This window comes from Neopsephotus bourkii, unplaced genomic scaffold (genome assembly GCF_033783945.1).
Source record: "Neopsephotus bourkii isolate Nb327-2 ecotype Australia unplaced genomic scaffold, CSIRO-AGI_Nbou_v1 NB_1630, whole genome shotgun sequence".
In the NCBI taxonomy this organism is placed as follows: Eukaryota; Metazoa; Chordata; class Aves; order Psittaciformes; family Psittacidae; genus Neopsephotus; species Neopsephotus bourkii.
In genome coordinates this window covers 5,636,649-5,659,890 of record NW_026902105.1, presented here as the reverse complement: position 1 = coordinate 5,659,890, position 23,242 = coordinate 5,636,649, and the positions used below count along the sequence as shown (strand labels likewise).

Genomic DNA, 23,242 nt, shown 5'->3' with positions numbered 1-23,242 from the left:
TGAAGTTTACGTGTAGCTGTTATCAGAACCGTGGCCAGAAAGGTGAGTTGGTGCTTGGCAGGCACGGTTCCTGTCTCGAATGCAGCTCAGGCTCAGGAAGCTCGGTGATGGAGGTGGCTGTTTCCAGGCTCTGCTGACCCAGACGGCAGTGCCAGCTCTGGAGCTTGCCCCAGCCATGCTCTGTGATGCAAGCAGGTCAGTTAAGCTGCGCTTCCTTGAAATGCTTCGGGTAGCCAGGGCTGATTGTGATCTGTTTACCCAGAGATAAGCCTTAGCGAGCTCCTGCTCTCTGTGCTGCAGGCAGGACCTGGCTGTGGAAAGCTTCTGGCACCTTGCAGGGGCAGTAATGTTGAGAGGTGTGAACAGAAGAGGTATGACATCTCTGTAATGGGTTTACTTGTTTGGGTCTTGCTTGGAAAAGTAGATCTGGGAGTATTGTGGTACCGAGACAGTATTCAGAGTGTGTTTCAGTCTTGTAGATAGGAATGTTCTGTTCATCAGGAAAATTCTGTTGCAGTTTTGGACACTATGATGTCCCACGGTCATTTTGCTTCCCTAAGGAGAGGGTCACTGACCTCTACATCTGTAGACACGATATAAATACTCTGTGGCTTTCCTACTTTCCCTTCCCCCCTCACAGACTTGTGCGTGGTTTTGATCTGGTTACAGCTCTGTACCTTGTGTCTGATTATTGGGAGTGTTTGCCTGGGTGCAGAGTTTGTTAGAGATGAAAAAGCCAGGTCCTCAGACAACTGTACACCTTCCCTTACGGCAGATGTGAAACTTCCCTTCTCTAAAGCACGGCTGTTATCTACTGTGTATCTACCCCACACACCTTACCAGAGGAACTCCAGTGGAAATACATAAAGTATACAAAAATAGAATGTGAGAAGTGCTGTGAACTGAGAATTTAACACTAGCTTTATTAACAGGACACAATTTTTGTTCAATTACCTATGCAAAAAAGTATAAGGCATGAAGGGTCTTTTTTCTTAACTGTAGGAAGAATTTCTGCTGTAAATACAAATTTAACACTATATGCAAGTGATGAAATGGCTCCCCCATGTTCACATCCACCTGCGTAAGAAAGGAACAGCATGCATAGCTGTTGTGTGATGATGCTACTGCAGTGTTATGTGTAAATGGGCAAGACAGCACAGGAAGCTGCAACGGACAAGGTGAAAATACTGCCACTTCAGTGTTCAGCTTTGACTTGTGCTCTACCATAGCATAACCTACCAGGAGTACACTTAGAGTCACAGGTCATCTATAACAAGCGCTTTTCTTCTGCACGTCAAAATATGATCACCCATAGAACACACTGAAGTATTTATAAATACCTTTATAAAAAGGCAAAAGCAAACATTCTTTTACCAGGCAGCAAGAAAAGGGTTTTTTAAAACTGTTTAATTACATGTTTCAGGTAAGCACAGATAATACAGTAGATTTCCCACCACTGAATATTTACATTCTTTTCTGAGACTTCAGCAGTTCATTAAGAGTGTCTTTCAATCAACATCCCTGCTCAATCACTTCTGCTGCAAAGAACGGTGCTGGAATAGAACAATTGCAGGAATCATGATTCCACCAAGGCATGATTTTCTGTGGGCTTTTTCTCCTTTAAGAGAAGCAGCTAGTAGTTCAAGGTATTGTGGGAGAATCCTGGATTCCAAGATGACCTGAAGAATGCACTGAAACCAAGCAGCATGTTGAAGTCCTAGAAATACTTAAAATCAATACCAATATGTATGTTGCAGAGCTGAAATTCTCTTCTTCACTGGCACTGCCATTGATGCCTGGTTTCTGTTAGGACAGTTTTACACCAATTTTGGTTTGTTCCTTTTTCATTAGCCTCTGGGCCTCTTTCTCCATTTTCTTCCGCTGCTGCTCTGCTGCTCTTTTTTCCCTTTCTGCTATCTTCTGTTGTCTGCAATTAAAGAAAACACGAATTGCTAAATAACAGGAAACCAATTTTTAGCATGGTCATACCTTAATCACTGATTGATGTCATTACATGTATAAACAGGTTGTTATAACTAATCAAACAGAGCTGCAGTTTACTGTAGTTAGGCTCAGAACAGTTATTCTTCTATTGTGCTGAAGTCCTATTTTTTCTCCAGATTAATCTAGTCTTAGGCAGTAATAACTGTTCAATTATTTTTACAATCTAAAAGTCACTTAATTCTCAAAGATTGAGAGTAACACAATCAGTGACAGTGTATGGCTATTATAAGGCCTAAAGCTATTTAGAAAAAGAATAAACAGATATCTAATGCTTTGACTATTAAGATTACCTGTTTCTTCAAATTCAGACCAAAACAGTTTGACTTGTCTAGAACACCAACTTATGTCCCCCTTTCCCTCAACGCAAGCATCAGTAGTTATCTTCTTGGTAATGCAAGTACTACAAACTTTCCCTCATGATCAGATGAGATGATAACCTCTAACACTCCCTTTCACATGCTCAGGATCTGTGTTGTACTCTTGTGTTCAGTACAAGCATAAACAATAGTCTTTAACAAAAATGAAGTAAGAGTCTTCAGCTGTGCATCCTTTTGGCATTATTGATCATCACTGCGATAAAGCCTTGGACATCACTATTAACTAGCTCAAAGAATTTGTCCTCAGAAAAGGTTTCCAATTTCCACAAATACAGAGCTGACTAGAGCAAAAGGCAAAACCAACACAAAGTTCCATTCATTCTGTTCCCCGCTACAGCTACAACACATCGCTGAGTGGCGCAGGCTCAACAACCGGAGCAAGTGGCACATTGTAGCTCTCTCCCCTGTACTGCATAAGTAGTATTAGAATGGAATAAGGAAGTTACATTTTGGATTCAGTTTATCAGATATTTAAATTTTACTAGAGTGGCCTGCAAGAGGACTGTAAACACAAACATGAAGCTTCATTAACTTTAAAAGGTGATATTTAACACAGATTCAGTAAGGATAAAGACTTGCTTAGTAAAAAAGAGTACAGAAATGTAACTGACAGAGCAGTAAAGCATTAACTTTCAATGTATTTAAATTACCTGTGCACATCCACTTAATGATGCAGAAGGCCAAAAGCTGTATGTACACCAGCCAGCATGTTAAAGAATTCCAAAACCTGCATGAGGTGCTAAGCAATGCTATTCATTTGCCATTCTGAAGGAAAGTCATACCAGGTCATGTTTCTTCTCCCTACTAAAAACTACGTATTGCTGAACTTCTCTGAGCAGAGAAGTGGTTTCCATGCCCTCTACTGGCTGAGTAGTTTTACAGGATTTCAGTTACACTCAAATGAGAGAGACCTTCACATCACCTCAAATGGAGGAACTAAAGTCATCAAAAAAATATAAACAAGCAGCTTGCTGCAGAGTAATATCCTTTCCACGGCTCTTTTACTCCATCAACATTCAAAACACTGAGCTCTATTCATAGAATCACAGAATAGTTAGGGTTGGAAAGGACCTTAAGATCATCAAGTTCCAACCCCCCCACCATGGGCAGGGACACCTCCCTCTAAACCATATTACCCAAGCCCTCATCCAACCTGGCCTTGAACACTGCCAGGGATGAAGCATTCACAACCTCCCTGGACAAAACTTCCAAACTTTCTTTCTTCGTGGAAGAAAAGCACAAGACAAACGGCAGCCATATCTGACTCACTTTTTCTGAGTTCCAAAGCAAGGACTTCAGCAAGCTTTGGATGGAATAATACAAGTTGTTTAAACCAGGAAAGTATACATGCTTTCCATTTGGTCTTTTTACTTCAACACAACTAAAAATGCACCAGCACTTTGCTTAACTGTTCCCAATGGGAAAAACCAACTGCATTGGTATTAGAAAGTCTAAAAGTACAGAAAGGCACCTACAATTTGCAGAAGAAACCAAGTTCTAGCTAACTTCAATTAACTGAAAATCCAGTTTATCATCTTCTACACTGATTCAACAGTGAATGAAAAATTTCAGTGTATCCCAGCCCAGAACATGCTGGGAAGTGAGGAGAATGCCCAAAAAGCAGACTACAAGACCAAGATGCAATCTTCTAGTATTAAGGAGAAACTCCAGATCACTTCCTTACTACAGTCTGTTGGAAGCAGAGCCAGTCCTGTCAAGTACTATACTTAAGTGGTATGTTAAATGTCAGATGTTAATTACACCACAGATGTCTACTGCAAGAGAAACTGTAAGTCTCCTATCAATCTTGCTAGAAATCAGCCACCACTTTCCTCAATGACAAAAAACATTGTAATTTGGTGTGTCATGAACAAAACAAAATTTTACTTCACACAGCTGGGACACAGCTTACACAAGGATCAGTTGTACCGAGGCAGCCATTCATAGCTGGCCAAGCACTACATAATACAGACAGTTACAGTTCTCATCACGTTTGTCCCATGAATTTGAAGTATTTGGAGGCATACACGTCTCTTCTAAAACTGGCAAAACCTGATATTTTTAGTAGGGCCCCAAAAGAATTCTATGAAAGTTAACCAGTTGAACTGAAACCTCTCAATAGTGAAGATGGCAGGCTGGAATTGTTAGACAGCTTCAACCAAAAAAGATGACACTTGGAAAACTGGAGCTTGTGAGAAAACTACTTTCTACTCTATGTAAGACAAGTCTCTGCTTTGGAAAGTTTGAATGCTTCTTTTCAGACTCCTGAAAATGTTTGTAATTGAATGTGGCAAGGGTTAAGTAAAGTATAACACAGCTTCTGCAGTCAGCAAAAGTAGTTCATTCATTTCTCAGTTAAAGATTAAAAAACAAATTAAAAAATCAAATCAAAACAAACAGCATTTTTCACTCTCTCATTTTCTTTGTCTGATGCACCACAGATTAAGTCTCAACAGATCGTACTTACAATCATAGAATCACAGAATACTGAGGGTTGGAAAAGACCTTAAGATCGTCAACTTCCAACCCTCCTGCCATGGGCAGGGACAACTCGCTCTAAACCATATCACCCAAGGCCTCGTCCAACCTGGCCTTGAACACTGCCAGGGATGGAGCATTCACAACCTCCCTGGGCAACCCATTCCAGTGCCTCACCACCCTTACAGTAAAGAACTTCTTCCTTATATCCAATCTAAACTTCCCCTGTTTAAGTTCTAACCAGTTACCCCCTGTCCTGTCACTACAGTCCCTAATGAAGAGTCCCTCCTGAGTATCTCGATAGGCCCCCTTCAGATACTGGAAGGCTGCTATGAGGTCTCCACGCAGCCTTCTCTACTCCAGGCTGAACAGCCCCAACTTTCTCAGCCGATCTTCAATGGGAGGTGCTCCAGTCCCCTGCTCATCCTCGTGGCCCTCCTCTGGACTTGTTCCAACAGTTCCATGTCCTTTTGATGTTGAGGACACCAGAACTGCACACAATATTCCACGTGAGGCCTCACGAGAGCAGAGTAAAGGGGCAGGATCATCTCCTTCGACCTGCTGGTCACGCTCCTTTTAATGCAGCCCAGGATACGGTTGCCTTTCTGGGCTGCAAGCGCACACTGTTGGCTCATGTTCATTTTCTCATCAACCAGCACCCCCAAGTCCTTCTCCACAGGGCTGCTCTGAATCTCTTCTCTGCCCAGCCTGTAGCTGTGCCTGGGATTGCTCCAACCCAGGTGTAGGACCTTGCACTTGGCATGGTTAAACTTCATAAGGTTGGCATCAGCCCAGCTCACAGGTGTGTCAAGGTCCCTCTAGATGGCATTCCTTCCCTCCAGCGTATCAACCGAACCACACAGCTTGGTGTCATCAGCAAACTTGCTGTCCATGTCACTGACAAAGATGTTGAGCAACACCAGTCTCAACACCGATCCCTGAGGGACACCACTCGTTACTGGTCTCCAGCCAGACATTGAGCCATTGACCACAACTCTTTGTGTGAGGCCATCCAGCCAGTTCTTTATCCACCGAGTGGTCCATTCATCAAATTGATGTCTCTCCAATTTAGAGACAAGGATGTAGTGTGGGACAGCATCATACACTTTGCACAAGTCCAGGTAGATGACATCAACTGCTCTACCCCTGTCTATCAGTTCTGTAGCCCCACCATAGAAGGCCACCAAATTGGCCAGGCAGGATTTCCCCTTAGTGAAGCCATGCCGGCTGTCACCAAACACCTTGTTGATTTTCATGTGCCTTACCACACCTTCCAGGAGAATCTGCTCCAAGATTTTGCCAGGCACAGAGGTGAGACTGACTGGTCTGTAATTCCCTGCGTCATCCATTTTCCCCTTCTTGAAAATGGGGGTTATATTTCCCTTTTTTCAGTCATCAGGAACTTCACCTGACTGCCATGATTTTTCAGATATGATGGCCAGTGGCTTAGCAACTTCATTTGCCAGCTCCTTCAGGAACTGCAGATGGATTTCATCAGGACAAATGGACTTGTGCATGTTCAGATTTTTAAGATGGTCTCAAACCAGATCCTCTCCTACAATGGGCCCAAGGTCTTCATTCTCACAGTCCCTGCGTCTGCTTTCCAAGACTTGGGTGGTGCGGTCAGAGCCTTTGCTAGAGAAGACCGAGGCAAAGAAGTCATTCAGAACCTCAACCTTCTCCAAATCCTGTGTAGCTAGTTCTCCCGAGAGCTTCCTGAGGGGGCCTACATTCTCCCTAGTCTGGTTTTTATTTGCTATGTACCTGTAGAATCCCTTCCTGTTATCCTTAATATCCCTAGCCATGTTTAATTCTAACTGGGCCTTAGCTTTCCTAACCTGTTCCCTAGCTTCCCGGACAACATCCCTGTACTCTTCCCAGGCCACCTGTCCTTGCTTCCACCTTTTATAAGTCTCTTTTTTCATTTGAATTTTTCTCAGCAGCTCCTTATCCATCCAAGGAGGTCTCCTGGCCCTCCTGCTGCACTTCCTTCTAGCTGGGAGAGATTAAAGCTCTTACTGAGTCTACTGGTATTCTCTATGTGAAAAGGTATTATCTTTAAAACAAAACCAGCCCCAAGCCACATCATTCACATCACAAAGCTCATACTCCTGTGATCCATTAGTAAAAGACAAGAGGTGGAAGAGCTTTAGCACTGAAGTTCAGAAAAGAAATCAAACCCAAGCTGCTGACCAGAGTGTACACCTACAGGTATCTGATTAAGTTCACAAAAATATTTGCCTTACAACCATATTCTCAACTGTGAAGCTGCTGCAGAGGAAGAATGACACTATTGGAGTTGCTTGAATTTATTGTCTATCATTAATGCATCAAAAGGGCGCTGGTGACTTCCCCCATATTCTACTGGTTGAGAAAAGTAAACTTTCCCAACTGTTACAATAACTAGTTGACCAGAATGCTTTTTTGCAATTTCCCCTACTATCTCATCTACTAAATTAATTAGATCTAAAATGCATTCTGCCCAGTACCAGTTACGTAGAGCTCAGATGCACAAAAATCATTTGCATTAAGAACTGATTAACAGTTCTTAGCCCTTATCAGAAAGGTTACAGCAAACCAACCTCCAGTTGATTCTTTCACATCTGATTATGACACCACTGACAAAGAACCAAGAAAGCAAACGTGAAAACGTAAATATGTTGTTATGATGCCTTGTGAACTGTACAGGATGAAGTTGTTTGCGTGATGGTTTTTATTAAAAGGATAAAATTCCCACTTTCACTTGGTATGGGAGTTAGCTTACTTCATTGTGAGGGTGGTGAGGCACTGGAACAGGTTGCCCGAAGAAGTGGTAAACGCTCCATCCCTGGCAGTGTTCAAGGCCCAGTTGGACAGAGATGAGGCATCCCTGCCCATGGCAGGGGGGTTGGAACTAGATGATCTTAAGGTCCTTTCCAACCCTAACTATTCTATGATTCTATGTGAAAAGTTTACATGGTGTTACATTATTTTGAGTTACCTAAGAACTTCTTCCGCCTGCCAGGCAGCATCTTCCTCTTCTTCCCAAGCATTAGTATTTTCTTGCCAAGTATCCAAGTCTCCCAATTCAGGCTGAAACAAAAGAAAACGTGAAAAAATGAAATAAAACACTTATTTTTACCTTCGATGCCTCAGACTTTCAGAAATATTTGAGATATGATACTTCTCAGCTAATAAGCTGAGCAGCTGAAATGACTAGAAAGTAGATTTCTGGAAGATGCATGGACAAACCAACACACATACTCATGTGTTGGTGTGTCCACTGTCGCTTAAGTGCTGCTTTTCTTCACTAGAATTCCTTTCCTGAATTATATGCATTATAGGCTATCTAAGGTTTTAAGCTTCTGTACTGCTGACAAAACCCTTCTGTGCACTAAACAAAGCAGAAGCACCATTAAGGAAGGGAGGGAGAGGATCTCCCTCTGAATAGCCAGGCTGTTGGGTAACCAGTCCATTTTTAAAAAGGCTGAAGAAAAAAAAAAAAATCAGGAGACTGTTAGAATACAATCCCTACAGAAAGGAACGGATTTCTCTGAAGAAAGTTAAAAATGGGTCCAAGGTAACCCAGAAGCTTTCAAAAAGAAAAACAAACAGAAAAGCTTTCTACATTTCTGTTAGGAACTTACTGTGTAAAATCAAGAAAACCCCAAATGTATAGCACATTGCTTTAGAAGATTATACAAGTGTTTGGAAGCTTCTTACCTTTTCATCACTGATCTGTTAAGTTTCTTGGTAGAATACATTAGTTAAAATTAGATTAACTACTTCATTGCTTTGAACCAAATACTCAATTTTAAAACAACTTACGTTATTCCACAACTACTCCTCTTGCTTCCTACAATGCAGACCTTAGGCAGACTATTCATTCTTATACACAACAGTCATTTACCTGTCAAGTATAAGATCAGTACTTAGAACATACTTACAGACTGATGAATAAAAGGTATATCTTGTGTAGCTGCTAATCTGCTAGAGAATCCTGTGTTTCCCTCTGGTATCCCAAAATTTAAAGGCTCTCGTTTTTTAATAACTATCTGAAAATATTGAAAAAAGGAAAAAAATAAAAGAAGTTGGTGAGTCAAAGCACTACACAAGTTCCTTGGTGATCATCTAACTCTGTGCTTGTGAGGATAAAAGATCTACAACACCACACAGTGCCTCAAACTTGTTCAGGATTTGGGAGCTGTAAAGACAGAGGAACTGGTAAGAGAAGCTAAACGCAAAGGACACAAATACTCCCTCCATCCCCCACGAGCTTTTACATAAGTCACATGACTTAATGTGACTCAGTCTGTGATAACAGATCTAATAGACCCATCTCCCAGTACTCATACAAGCTACTAATTACATGACATATTCCTTGGATAAACTGTTTCCATGAAAGGTCACTGTGTAATACTATTCTTGAGGACAATGCTGTCTGCACAGCTAGACTGCTTTGGAACATGGACCTCTCTTAGCTATTTAGTAGCATACCTGTGCAGAAGTTTCAATACCTGCAATGTAATCTACTATCATATTAACTGGTAAAGCTCTGTACTGATTTGGCTCAAAACATGCACTAATGCTTCCCCGAAAAGGCTTATTAGCAATTCAAGACAGTGGCTAAAATCACGTATCCCTTATGTGTCTGGAACTCAAGATATGAACTTATTTCATTCAGCCTACTTTATGCCTCTGTCAACTCCAAAAGAGGCAGATTCCCAGATCTACTGACTGTACAAATGCTAATACTAATGCAAGAAAGGCAACAGACTAAACCATCTTATTTAGCAATGAGAGACACTGTTATTTGACTGAGGTTCCATTTTCATACATTGTAGATAGGAGTGGTAACACTAGCAGATTCCACCTCTGATCCTGGGGTTTATTTTGAGCTCAGATTTGATGGGAACAAACACAAATTCCTATTTGAGGGTGGCAACAAGATGAAGCTAGCAGGAATGTCTTTTACAGTGCCTGCAGTCACCCCTAAAGGTACATTTAAACTAAACCCAGTATATAGTACTCAAGCAGCGTGAACTCTTCTTGAGGAGAAATCCATCTCTGCAGAGATACCTCTGCCCTCAGATTTTGAGATTCCACAGAATGCAGAAGATCCTGAATGCACAGAAAATTGACCCCAGCATCATCTCCAGGTCATAGAATCACAAGAAGATTCAGGTTGAAAAGGGCCTCAGGAGGTTTGAAATACACCTTCCTCAAAGCACTGTCAGTTCAGAGGCTGATGAAGGTACTCAGGACCAATCCACCTCGATCTTGAAAACTTCCAGAGATGGAGCCTGTACGACCTTTCTGATAATCTGTTTCAGTATTTGAATGCCTTTGTTGTGAAAAAGGTTTTCCAATTAACTCAAAGTGCCGTAAATACCTAGCTGGAAGACTTCTACATACAAACAAATCTTGCAATTACCAGAGCTTATTCAGCATTTATTTACAATGTCCATGCTCTTGTGAATATGCCCCTCTGTTGTCTCCATAATAAAAATAGATATCTGAAGAGCAAGTTATTCTGAAATAGCAGCTTCCTAATTCTAGCCTCCCCAGTATAACTTGGTGAATTGTTTCCTGATAGTGCTGCTACTTCAAACTTCAGTACAGTAGGACATGGAATGTCTCTCTTCAAATAACAGAAGGGAATAAGCACAAGTATCTTAGTGCAGTAGTTCCATTTTCAGAACTTGACTTGGAGTTCTCACATTATATTTCCCAGAGCGCTCAGACTATGAAATCATAAGTTTTCTATAACACCAAAGGTGTAAATGTGAACTAGCATCACATTCACCAAGATCGCAGACTCAATATTTTTAATTAGACATGTTAGACTACATATCAGCACCTGATCTCATTTCAATAAGACAGCTTGATTTTGCCAGCAGCACCTTGTCTATGGTTCCAATTTATTTATAGCCTAATTTAAAGGAAGGTAACCCGTTAGTAAGCACAGTTGAAAGTGCAATACTTACTTTTTGAGTTTTTCTTATAGTTGGCGTCATATCTTTGAAATAATCAGGTTCCATTTGTTCCAAAGGATTCTGCTGAGCAGCCACATTACCATTACCACCTTCAATCTTCACACTGGTAGGTGCATCTTCATCCCATGATGACCAGTCTTCTACTTCAGGCTGAAGAGGAAGTATATGGTACAAGTTAATATTATCTGCAAGTAAAAACTTGTCTTTATCTTGCTAAGATAATATTCTTCATATAATATAGCATATATAATAATAATAGCATATATAATATATAATAGCACATGTAATAATAATAAGCATATATAATATGTAATAGCACATGTAATAATAATATAATAAGCATATATAATAAGAATATAATAAGATACATATACTGATCACATTCTAGGACTGGTATAAACACTGTGTTAAGTGATTAGTGACCTACTGTTTAAGCAATTACCTGTTTAGGAACCGATGAATAATCCACTGTGGTTGGTAAAGTTATTTGGTCTCCACTTAACTTTCGCCCTCTTCCAGACCTGAAAGAAAAATGCAGGATTCCTCCAAGCTCTGAAAACATGAGCACTAAGTTTAAAAAGAACAAAAAGGAAGTCTGAGAACAGCACTACTGAAAACAGTCATGGCTAAAACATTCAGTCCTTAAGTTATTTTAGTATTAACTACTGCCAGTAAAAGTTTGCTAAGCAAAGGAATTTCATCATGAATTGAAAGTGGTGTTTACAAGAATTTCCAATTTACTTTTTAAACTGCAGTGGAAATGGAGGAGAAGCAATTTTAAACTATGAAAATACACAAATGAACTCCATTACTTGCATATAGACAGTTCCCATTTTTAGATTGTTCATGCTTATAAAGCAAGCACTACTGATCTACATCTCTTTAATGATAACCATTTCTATTGTAAACTGAGAAGTATTTCTACTTGTTTTAGATGCTGTGTCTAACAAACCACTTTCTATGCTGCTTGATTTGAAAGCCCCTCTAAAGCACTTCCCTTCATAGTCTAAATAGAGGTATTACGAGATTATGTGAGTCAACAGCTTCTGTTCAATACATGCTTCTACTTACTTAAACAACAGTTTTAATTAAAGCATTTCAGCAGCTGCATCAAATAATTTTAACTGAACACTGATGCAAATAAAGCACCTAGATGTTTACTTACTGACACCATTCAAAGATCAATAATAATTAAAACATTCTTAGCTGACATTCACTATATTTTAAAACCTTACAACACAAGAGAATGAAATTCAAGGTCACACTCATTTTTTACCCCAAGTTACACAATTTCCTACAGCAAGGCAGTCATGTAACTGACTTTATACAGCTTAGAAAACTTTTTATTACTACTGATGAGAATAAAACTGGGAAATTATAATTTTGAGTTCACATCCAGTAATTTTACTATTATAGAACATTCTACCATTAACTCAGAATTGCCAAATTGCTTGCAATACCACCTCTGCCCCATGTGGGTGATTATAGATATATTTTCTTACTTTAAGCCCAACAGATTCTTCCTTAAGATCAGGTGCTATCATCAAATATTCAAGTTTTATATAAGTAACTCTAGCTCCCTTAAAAACTGTTCCTTTAAAGTGAAAAGTAAGTCTAGGGGTAAAGTGAAAAAGCTGTTTCTTCAGACACATTAGAAACTTCTGGTTCTGGCTGACTAGATTTAGTTGGTGTCTCTAAAGGAAACTCAAGCTTGGAAACATCCTTCAGACCTGTACAACATATGTATATTTAATACTATGCTAAGCCATCACTTCTGCGATCATTTCCCTATGTATTTCCCTATTTATAAGATATAGAAGACTCCAGCAAGTGGTTTACAGCAAACATTCATCTAGCCAAAATGATTACACTGACAACAGCTTCTGTCATACATGGGAAACACGGGAAAGAACATGCAGCACTGGGGAAGGCTATGTATCTCCAATTCTTTTTCTACAACGGGAAGAAGATGCTGCTCTTGCGTTTTGTTTCTCTTTACTGATTAGCAGTATCCAGATTTCTCATCTGGAGAAGTTATCTAGAGATTTTAAACAGAATAAAGTTTAATTTCTTTCTATATCTTTTACTTCCTGGAAACAGTGGATTCAGGCAGGCTTTTATTAAAAGTTTTAACTGAAGAGATGACTAGTACCACATGTAAGCTTTACACTACCAGAAAGATGCATGATCTCTACAGGCACTTGTTTAAAAGAAAACCTAATGTAAACTAAATAATCTAAATAAGCGTAAGTTCATTACTACCGAATCAAAATGTGTGTTTAATTAAATCACGTTTGCTGGTTATCGAGCACACTCATATGCAGGGGAGCATTACAAGAAAAAAAATGTCCAAGCTATGCTTTGCAGCTAACATTAAACAGGAGAAACACCTGTAGTTAACGGACTGAACTAATTTCATCTGCTGACTTGCTTATGTGAAATATTTTAAATTTTCATTCTCTCAACTAACTGCTATTCACAGAAGAAAAGTTCTTTTTACTCTCAAACAGTTCCTTGGCTGTTAATTTCAAGGATTTGTTTCATTCAGAAGTTGAAAAACTGAGGAAAATACTGTCATTACACCTACAAAACAATTATCTGCTTATAAAAGCTATCTTAATGCTTAGAGAGATGAAGGGTCTACATAACACAGAAGCTATCATCAGCTCGGTGTTTTGATTTCTTTTAGAACTTATACAACAAGTATTCTTAATTTAATTTGGAATTGAAATCACAGAACTAAGGCTGGCATCTATACAGTTGTATGCAGCATTTAAATATATCTTTGTAAAGCTTCACTATATCCGTAGTGAATTTACCAGCCAGCTGAGAGCTGCTCTTACTGTTGGGATAAGTAAGGTGAACAGGAAATAGACATTTAATTTGTGTCTACCACATATTCTGTGTATGATTTAACCTCACTGGCAAAGTAGTAGCCATCATACACAAAACAACACATTTCTCTAAATGGCTATTTGTTTATGTAAAACAACATTCTGCAAGAGTAGCAAGAAGCAGCAGTACTTCCCATGACAGCAGAGCTGAGAGGTACCTCAGGTAACCTGCTCCTGTTCTATTCACTAATATACAACCATAACTCTTGAGAGATTTTGAACACTTCTAGGTGCTACACCACTATGTTCATGGGTCTACAACTCAAAAGAACACTATGTATGACTTACAAGAGTAATCAAAAAATAAGTTCTGTTCATTAAAAAACAAAGAAAAAAGTTCCCATGAACTTTAATCACTCTCCTCCAAACTTCTGAAAGAACTTCAACCGGAAGAAGAATCTGAAGTCTCAGGCAACTGTTTCTTGACAAAGCAGGATTAGAATCACACATTTGTAATGAAAGCTTACTGACGACTTGATGGGTGCTGCCATTAATCAAGGCTCTTAATAAACAAAGTATCACTTATCAAGTACTTCTAAAAAATGCAAAGAACAATTTTGCTTTGACATGGGATATTTTTAAAAGGCATTTTTAAAACCCTGTTATAGTCCTTTAGAAAACACTCATTAGAACTATCATACCACAAAGTACACTCACAACTGCACAACGTAAACTTTTGAATTCTGAAGAAATACGAAGTTTAAAGCATGAACGTTAACTTAGTTTTTATCTGTCTTGTTTTGCCATTAGTAAAATCAGAACTGGGAAAAGTGGTAGGTGGGTGTTGGGAGAAGGAAAGAAGCGCAAGAACCTGTAATTAAAAAAGACAAGGTAACCAAATTAAACCATGCTTGTTTACCTGCATATTAACTTTTTAATGAAAGAGAGCACTGCTGCCAGGCAAGTACAGATTTTAAAGAGTCGAAACTGTGTTATGGCCATGGTGAAAAACCCTCCCTGCAAAAGAAAAGAAGTTAGAAATAGAGGGTTATACATATTTACATGGTTCTTAAAGTTAACTTCTTAGCTGCTGATAAGCAAGGAGCATTCTATGAAACTATATTAATGCAAGAAGAGAGAGGAGGTACCTGGAGCACAGACTCTACCTACCTACTATCAGGACATTTCAGTGATGCAAATAATACAAGTACTAAATATATACAGCCTTTAAAGAAACAGCACATTATCATAAATAAAGTCACAGTTAGAGATATTTTAAAAGGGGAAGTGCAGGCAATTAAACGCAGTGACTGTACAGCTGCTGGTTTATGCACTAACAGTGGCACTGAACACTAGGAATGCAAGAGTAACAGAATAATCATCAGAAAGAAGCTCACATTTGCATGAGCAAGTCTTGCACATACAAATTATAAATTTAGTCATTAAATCAAAACCCAAAATTGGCTGTTTAAGTCTAGCTTCCGTTTTGATGGAAATACATGATGAGAACAAACGTTTCTTTTAGAACCAGCATCACTGAAAAATCATCAGCAAAGAAAGACTGTTCAACCTGGGTGCACTATCACAGCAGTTAACCCCTGGATCAGTATTCCTGTTCCAGACTGGATTATGCTGGCAAACCCAGACAGGAAAAAATAATCATCTTTGGCTGAAGCCATTTAGGCTTGTTTCAGTGTCAAACTGATAATCTAAAGAATTCATACTCAGTATTTCACACTATTCCAACAGATTCCCTTACACAGGTACAGACTGAATCAGAATAATCTGCTGCAATTCAAGGATCCTTCTCTCTTCTAGAAGTGAACATTTCAGAGTAAAGAATAAGAGGTTATGCTTCACAAATAGCTTTTCATTATATACGTCTACACGTGTAACAACATTTTCTGTTGCAAGTTTAACATACCTCCTGATGAGAAGAGAAGGCAGCCCTGTGACATTTTCCTCAGGCCATGAGTACTCCATGGAAGGACAGCTTGATTTCAAATATGCTATGTCATTTAAATCACTTTCTATATTCCAGGCTTTAAGTTAGGAAGAGTCAGGAAGGTGGATCATTAGGTAGGCTGCTCCAATACTGCCCTGAGGATTTTATTAAAAAGTACATAATGGAATTTGTGAGCTTCATGGAGCTTATTTTTTAATTGGTGCTCATTTGTTAGATAATGTAACTAGTATTAAACACTATATAAATATAGTCCTGGAAATACTGCTTCACATACAGACCAGATCTGGAATTTCTGCTGAGAAATCATTTTTAAACAGGCTCTTTTACTGTAAAAGGGAAGGCTTAAGTCAACGAGTAAATGCCAAATTACAGACCACAGTACCAAGCTCTAGTGCTAGAGAAAGGCCTCATAGGACACATTTCACCTCTACTTCAACACTAGTATTGTGTTAGTCTCCTTTCATGGGAGACTTAAATTTAGAGAACCTTATACAAGAGTGGGAATTAAATGGGCTCTTGATCTAACAAGAAACACTCAAACTTCCCACAAAGAAGCAAGAACAGCAGACACCGTACAACGCATTTAGGTTTTAGTTTTAAAGGTAAGACTAGCATTTCGTATTGTGCTCAAGCACTTCTTTTACCTTCTGGAATAAGCAATTTTGACAATATCTAGGTGACAGAAGAATGGATTAGTCAAGAGTTTGGAATTGAGAGGACTGGGAAATTTACTACCTAAGTGCAGAACTAAAAACAAAATAATACTCATGTATCAGTTACATATATTGTAAATCAGATATATAACCTCAGTTTTTCAATTCATCCCCGTTTTTTATATACCAAATTGTATATTCTATTGGCTCAATATAAACAACAAAAAAGCCCCAACAGAATTCACAAGAAGTCTGTCTTGTAAGCTTGTGAAGCCCACTGCTAACAAAAGTTAGCCACCAGAACTTAATCCTTTTGTCCCACATCATTCCTATACATGAATGACTACTCCAGTATCACCTGTATGCATGCCTGTCTGCCAGAGTTTAATGGCTATCAGGTAACTTGTTCCTTTCCACTTTCTATGTGTCACACAAAAGTTTCTGAGATGAGACAAGCAATCACATCATGTATTTGTGTTAGAGCTGCATTTCACTTCAACTCTGGCAGCGCTAGGCCCTTCAAGACAGTAAGTACTGTCTGGCCTGCCTCTTCACTCCAGTTTTCCCAATTAAGTTAAGCTCTGGACACTACAGATAGTATGTATGATGCACAACCAGAGTTTCAGCAACAATATGCTGTCAGCTAGCCATAGTAGTACTAGCAATCATCTGCCTTTAAAGAGTACTTTCCTCAGTATAACCAGTTTCTATACTGCTAATTAAGACATGAAGCAGTATATATACATTAATTTTTGCAATATGCTAAAAGTTGTTTAAAACAGGATTGTGAATAAATTATTGGCTCAATATTAAGACAAGTCAAGCATCTTCCCCAGTGTCTGAAGTAGCACTTGAAGCATTTGCAGTGTTGCTCTAAGGACAGCACTACCCAAAAAGAAGAGTTAAAGGTTAGCTGAAGGTTTTGAGGGTTTTTTTTTTTTTGTGCCTTTGGGGTTACGTTTGGTTAGTTTGGGTTTGTGGTTCTGTGTTTTTCTGTTTTGCTTTCAAATTTAATGAATTTTCTCAAAGGTACATGATTTTATATTCTGAAGCACTAACATGAATAAATATGTACACATGGAACCTTAGTATTTCTTGAGTTTACTACAAACTTAATTCCCCTGATACCATTACACTAAACTGTGTAATGGTAAACAATTGTGTACACTTCAAGTGAAACAAAGTGCTCATTCTTTTCTTGTCCATCTTTCTCAAACACTGTTAAGCAGCACAGCGATGTGCTCCTTATCTCATGAATGGGAAATAATATTGGACAGCGTAATGCTCAATGGTAGGGCCACATCCTTCTTTCCTTTCTTAAGCTTTTCCTTGACAATCAATCCCAAAATGAACTACAATTACATTAGCAGCGAACTATGATACAGGATGGCACAGAGACATATACAGTCCTATAACGTTTCTAAACAGATGGCAAAGGTGAAACACTAGACTAGAATTCAGGAAATCTGTTAAGATTGTCTGTCAGCCTGATACGCTGTTGTGCGTAACATGCCTCATGCCTCAGCTTCCCATCTGTAAAATGCAATGGAACTTTCCTTCTCCCATTATTGAGATTGCTTCTAATGCATTACATTTATCAGACTTCCTGTCAACTGAAATTTTAAGTTCCATTACAACAGAAAGCAAATAAATCAGGACATGTATCCTAATTAATTTGATTCTATCAGTCAATGCAACAGTCTTGTAACAGACACTAAATTTAGCTGGAGTTTGACTTGTGTAGCTCATACTGCTTTTATTGGTAAAAAATCCCAGCAGTTGCTTACATGGAAAATGGGCACAGAAAGGATTAAAGCACAGCAGCAGTAAGATGTGAAACACATTAGACCCAGATCAGAAGAATGAGGTAACTCATCCCTGAAAACATTTTACAGATCCATAAAAGAAATACAGTGAAGAGAGGGAAAGTTCAGAAGTTTACTAACTGAAGCATTTTTCAATTGCTTTCAGCTTGCAGCAGTGGCCTCATTAGAGCTCTGGCACCTCTGACTTTACTGACACAAATAATCAAATCATCCATGGCACATGTAGTCCATCTGAGCCAGTTAACTGTGGTTCAATAAGCAAGACTCTTACTGGCCATCACTGTACAAAGAGCATGTAGTCATGTGGGGAAGCACTTCCTCTTTCATACCTAACTGCACATACCTAAATGTGCCACTTAAACACTATTTCGTAAGACCAAGCCGATTTTAAAATAAAGTCACTTTGTGGCACTAAAATCACTTTATAGGCTTGTTCCTTCTCAGAGAGCTCAGCTCCTACTATCAGTGAAAAAGTTGTTAAAACACTCACAGAGCACCTGTTCTTCTCTCCTCTGTTCCTCTACAATGAGGACTGATCGTTACTGCATAGTTTTATTTAGTGGTCACCATCTTCAAAATTTCTGCCTTAAATTACTAGTGCTTTCTGAATTGATTACATTCTTTAACATCAGCTCATTTGTGCCTCTGCAATGAACACATGAAGACAACTTGGCAACAGTGACTTTAACTTACATTAAACACAGCTAGCTAAATAGCCAAAGGATGGTGTCTAAACTGAGACTAAAAATAATGTCTGATACTGAAAGGTTCCCTGCTAAGTACATATTTACATAAGCAGCCATAGAAAAAGCCTCACCCTTCTAAAGCAAAATGAGAAGTTCACTTCCTAGTACAAAAGACTTAACATAGCCTTAAGTGCTTACATCTGTCAGCACCAAAACTCCACAAAAGCACAGCTGAACCAGTGTGTCTTCACTAGCAAGTACCATAAAACTAGTCCAAAGTTTCACTGGTAAGGACAGGATTTCTTAGAAGTTTATTTTGTATGATATTTTACAAAAGTAGAGTGGCCACATCTATCCGCAGATGCCCAACTAGGTTTGTACGGAGATGGAATTCTAAGAAGGTTACTAGACAGAGCTAAAAAAACTATTTATTTCTAAGCACACAAATCCTCCTCCAAATCATGTACATGACAGCATGTATAGAGACCTTCTGTATTTTAAAAAGGTCAGAGACATCAATTTGATGAATGGACCACTCGGTGGATAAGGAACTGGCTGGCTGGCCTCACAAAAAGAGTTGGGGTCAATGGTCAGTGTCCGGCTGGAGACCAGTAACGAGTGGTGTCCCTCAGGGATCGGTGGTGGGACCGGTCTTGTTTAACATCTTCGTTGCTGACATGGACAGTGGGATTGAGTACACCCTCAGAAAGTTTGACGATGACACCAAGCTGTGTGGTTCGGTTGATACGCTGGAGGGAAGGAATGCCATCCAGAGGGACCTTGACACACTTGTGAGGTGGACTGATGCCAACCTCATGAAGTTTAACCATACCAAGTGCAAGGTGCTATGCCTGGGTCGGAGCAATCCCAGGCACAGCTACAGGCTGGGCAGAGAAGAGATTCAGAGCAGCCCTGCGGAGAAAGACTTGGGGGTGCTGGTTGATGAGAAAATGAACATGAGCCAACAGTGTGCGCGCGCAGCCCAGAAAGCCAACCGTATCCTGGGCTGCATCAAAAGGAGTGTGACCAGCAGGTCAAAGGAATTGATCCTGCCCCTTTATTCTGCTCTCGTGAGATCTCACCTGGAGTATTGTGTGCAGTTCTGATGTCCCCAACATAAAAAGGACATGGAACTGTTGGAACAAGTCCAGAGGAGGGCCACGAGGATGATCAGGGGACTGGAGCACCTCCCATATGAAGATCGGCTGAGAGAGTTGGGGCTGTTCAGCCTGGAGAAGAGAAGGCTGCGTGGAGACCTCATAGCAGCCTTCCAGTATCTGAAGGGGGCCTATAGGGATGCTGGGGAGGGACTCTTCATTAGGGACTGTAGTGGTAGGACAAGGGGTAATGGGTTCAAACTTAAACAGGGGAAGTTTAGATTGGATATAAGGAGGAAATTCTTTCCTGTTAGGGTAGTGAGGCACTAGAATAGGTTGTCCAGGGAGGTTGTGAATGCTCCATCCGTGGCAGTGTTCAAGGCCAGGTTGGACGAGGCCTTGGGTGATATGGTTTAGAGCGAGGTGTCCCTGCCCATGGCAGGGGGGTTGGAACTTGACCATCTTAAGGTCCTTTCCAACCCTAACTATTCTATGATTCTATGATTCAGTCAGGTACTGAAAGACACAATCAGCACCTACTGCATTTCAAAGTGAGTAACCATGAGTCTTGTAGCCTAATGAGAAGGTTACATTCCCTTCTTCCTGACTGATTTCTGTGGTTTTCTGGGTTTTGTTTGCTTATCACTTTACATAGAGACACAATATTTACAACACAAAGACAGGAGGAAAGAACTTGTCAGTGTCCCCAACACCTAGCTGATAAACAGAGAGGTTAAATGGCGACTGAACCCTGAAGCCATGCTACTGTGGATTGAGACAAAGGAGTAGAATCCAAAGGAAAGATCAGGAGTCACCTCCTGTCTACCTACAAGTAGGTAGTTGGTGGATGTCCGTAATATATACTGTAGTTCCAATACTAATGCTCCAGGTAGCTAGGAAAAGACTACCTGTGAACTAAGTGATCCAAAGTGCTCAAACCCAGCAAGAGATTTCAAGACTATCAGGAGCTGCAGACGATATCAAAATTCAATATGGAACGTGTGCTTCTTTAATTAAAGGCAGTAAAAACTGGTGCACGCTGGTTATAACCAAGTTATTCCTGGACACCCAACACTCCATCACACGACATAGGGAGTTTCAACTTCTTCTAAAGCATGCTACTCTTAAACCCACAAAACTGCTATAGTAATACCACCTCATCTCACCCCTTCCTCTGCAAGAAACTGAACATAGTTCCAATCTTGTTCATGTGAACTCATGAAGCTCTCTGTTCTAATTAGAAATTCTAACTTCTATTTTACAAGGCAAAGTTAGTTAAAATAAAAAGTCTATGTCCACTCACTTATCAGGCATTCTTTGACAATCCTTATCTATATAAACCACTGCCTTCTGAAAACCAGAATACAGAACACAAGCATTGAAGTCATGCAATCCCACAATACTCACTTCAACTTTGTTCACATTTGAAGTCTTTGACATAATGTACTAAATCACAACACTGAGAAGTTCTCAGACACAAAACCACAGTTCAAGAGACCCCCGTTCTGTTCCAGTCATTATTAGTCATCCCAGACTTTAGTTATCTGTAGCTACATGGAAAGCCAGAGATAAAAAATTAAGACACCCTCATTGTCAGCACCGTAAAATCATCTTGCAACATCAGCTGTCTTGACAGTTTTTTTTTCATTTACAATCAAGATACACTACAAGACATGCTGTACAAGAGGGCTTAAAGAAATCTCTACAAAGCATGTCAGTACTTCCAGAAGGGCTATAAAGCAGCAAACTATGCTGTTTACATTATATGTGCAACGCAGACACATTGAGAATTCATTACCATTACATAGTGTGCCACCATTCTACAGAACAGCCCGGGCTCAAGTGTTCAATTACAGGCAGCACCGAGGCCAAACGGCAGCACCTAAGTTTTCTGTGACCTGTTAGAGATTCTTAAGTCTTTAAAACTGTACTAAGCAACTTTCACGTTAACTTTCGTGCCCTCTGTCAGCAGAAACAAAGGAAAATTTCACACTAGGTAACCCCAAGAAGCGCGGTCCCACAGAGCCCCAAGAAACACCAGAAATGCTTAAGCTCGGCAGCTCTGACAGGACGTGCTCCCTCCCCCTTTCCCCAGAGGGTGCCAAACCCCCCCGCTCCCCAAACGCTGCCGATCTACTCCTCAGTCGCTTTGCCCAGCCCGTGAGGTGCCCCCGCACCGATCAGACACGGGGTGACCGCGGGCCCCGTGCTCCCGGGCAGGCCTGCCGGCGGGCGAGACCCACGAGGCGCCACGCGGCGTCCCGAGCACGCAGGGGAACGCAGTGGAGCACTCCTGGGGAAGAACAGCGACGGCCTGCCCTATAGGAGGGAAAGGGCCGAGACCGGGCCCCCTACCCAGCCGCGCAGCGGAAAGGCGAAGCAAAGCGGAAACGGGCACCTGCAGGAGAAGGACGAGGCCCGCCACTCACCTGCCTGTCACGGAAGGGTACTTCGGAGGGCGCGGGGCGCCAGGGGCCGCTCCCGCAGCCTGCGTCCTGGCCGGACGCCCCTCATTCAAAGCCCGGTGCGCACTGCCACCTCCCACGCCGCCATGTCGGCCTCCGGTCACCCGGGAGATGAGCCCGCCTCTTCCGGCCGCGCCCCTTCTCAGCGCGCCGCTGACCCGCCCTTCGCTCTCTCCCGTGGCCATGGCGTCGACAGTGAGGCTGCTCTGCCGACAGTGGCGGAGCGGGCGGCTGCTGAGGATGCGGCGAGACCTCTGCAAAGGGACAGACCCGCCGGCAGCCCGCGCCCCCTGCCCCTTGCCCCAGCCCGTTCTGCTGCGCGCGGCACGGCTGCTGCCTCGCCCCGCGGGAGTCCGAGAGGGGTCTTTGTGAGCTCGGGGAGCTGCGGTAAAAAGCATTGGTCTTTAATAAATCAGGGTGCTACATCGGTGGTTGTACAGGTAGACCAGTTGTGGTTGGCTAGATGCTGAGCTGTACATTTGGAAACTGATAAAAAGTACTGTCTGCAGTAGCTTCTGATAGGGTGTAGCCTTAGCTGGCAGCGGGTCCTGGGGCCTTGCCAGTGTCTCCATTTGTTCATCCAGACGCCTTAAGAAGGGCTTGTGTATGTGCGAACTGGCTGGCCTCCGGGCACAGTTTATTCATTCCCTGATGATGTGTAGAAAAGAGGAGGGAGATGTTCAGTAACCTGTGATTTTTCCAGAGCTCCGTGTGTGCCTCCAGCCGCGTTTGACAGTGCAATCCCTGCTCACTGGGAGGCCTAGTCAACTTGCAAGGCAGCTCATACAGCGCCCCTTCAAATCATACCGCCCAGTTCTTCCTCTGCTCGGTTCTGCTCTCCTTAGGTGCCTTCACTTACAGACTTCCTGCTGTGTAGCGAA

At 41.0% G+C, this 23,242-nt stretch overlaps 1 protein-coding gene across 3 annotated transcripts; it reads right to left on the bottom strand.

The window, feature by feature from the left end:
• Positions 1–1,327: 1,327 nt before the first annotated feature.
• On the bottom strand, positions 1,328–22,449 carry EBAG9 (estrogen receptor binding site associated antigen 9). 3 transcript variants are annotated; one of them, XM_061373404.1, is made up of 8 exons: positions 22,326–22,449; positions 15,593–15,768; positions 14,588–14,685; positions 11,277–11,401; positions 10,826–10,984; positions 8,786–8,893; positions 7,840–7,931; positions 1,328–1,927 (listed from the first exon to the last, which is right to left on the bottom strand). In XM_061373404.1, the coding sequence occupies exons 4-8, from the start codon at positions 11,394–11,396 to the stop codon at positions 1,807–1,809; spliced, it is 600 nt and encodes a 199-aa protein (XP_061229388.1). In that variant the 5' UTR covers positions 11,397–11,401; positions 14,588–14,685; positions 15,593–15,768; positions 22,326–22,449; the 3' UTR covers positions 1,328–1,806. The 3 variants fall into 3 exon arrangements, with proteins under 3 accessions (XP_061229388.1, XP_061229386.1, XP_061229387.1); XM_061373402.1 differs by having other exon boundaries at positions 11,277–11,355; XM_061373403.1 differs by lacking the exon at positions 15,593–15,768 and having other exon boundaries at positions 11,277–11,355; positions 22,326–22,439.
• Between the last annotated feature and the right edge of the window lie 793 nt (positions 22,450–23,242).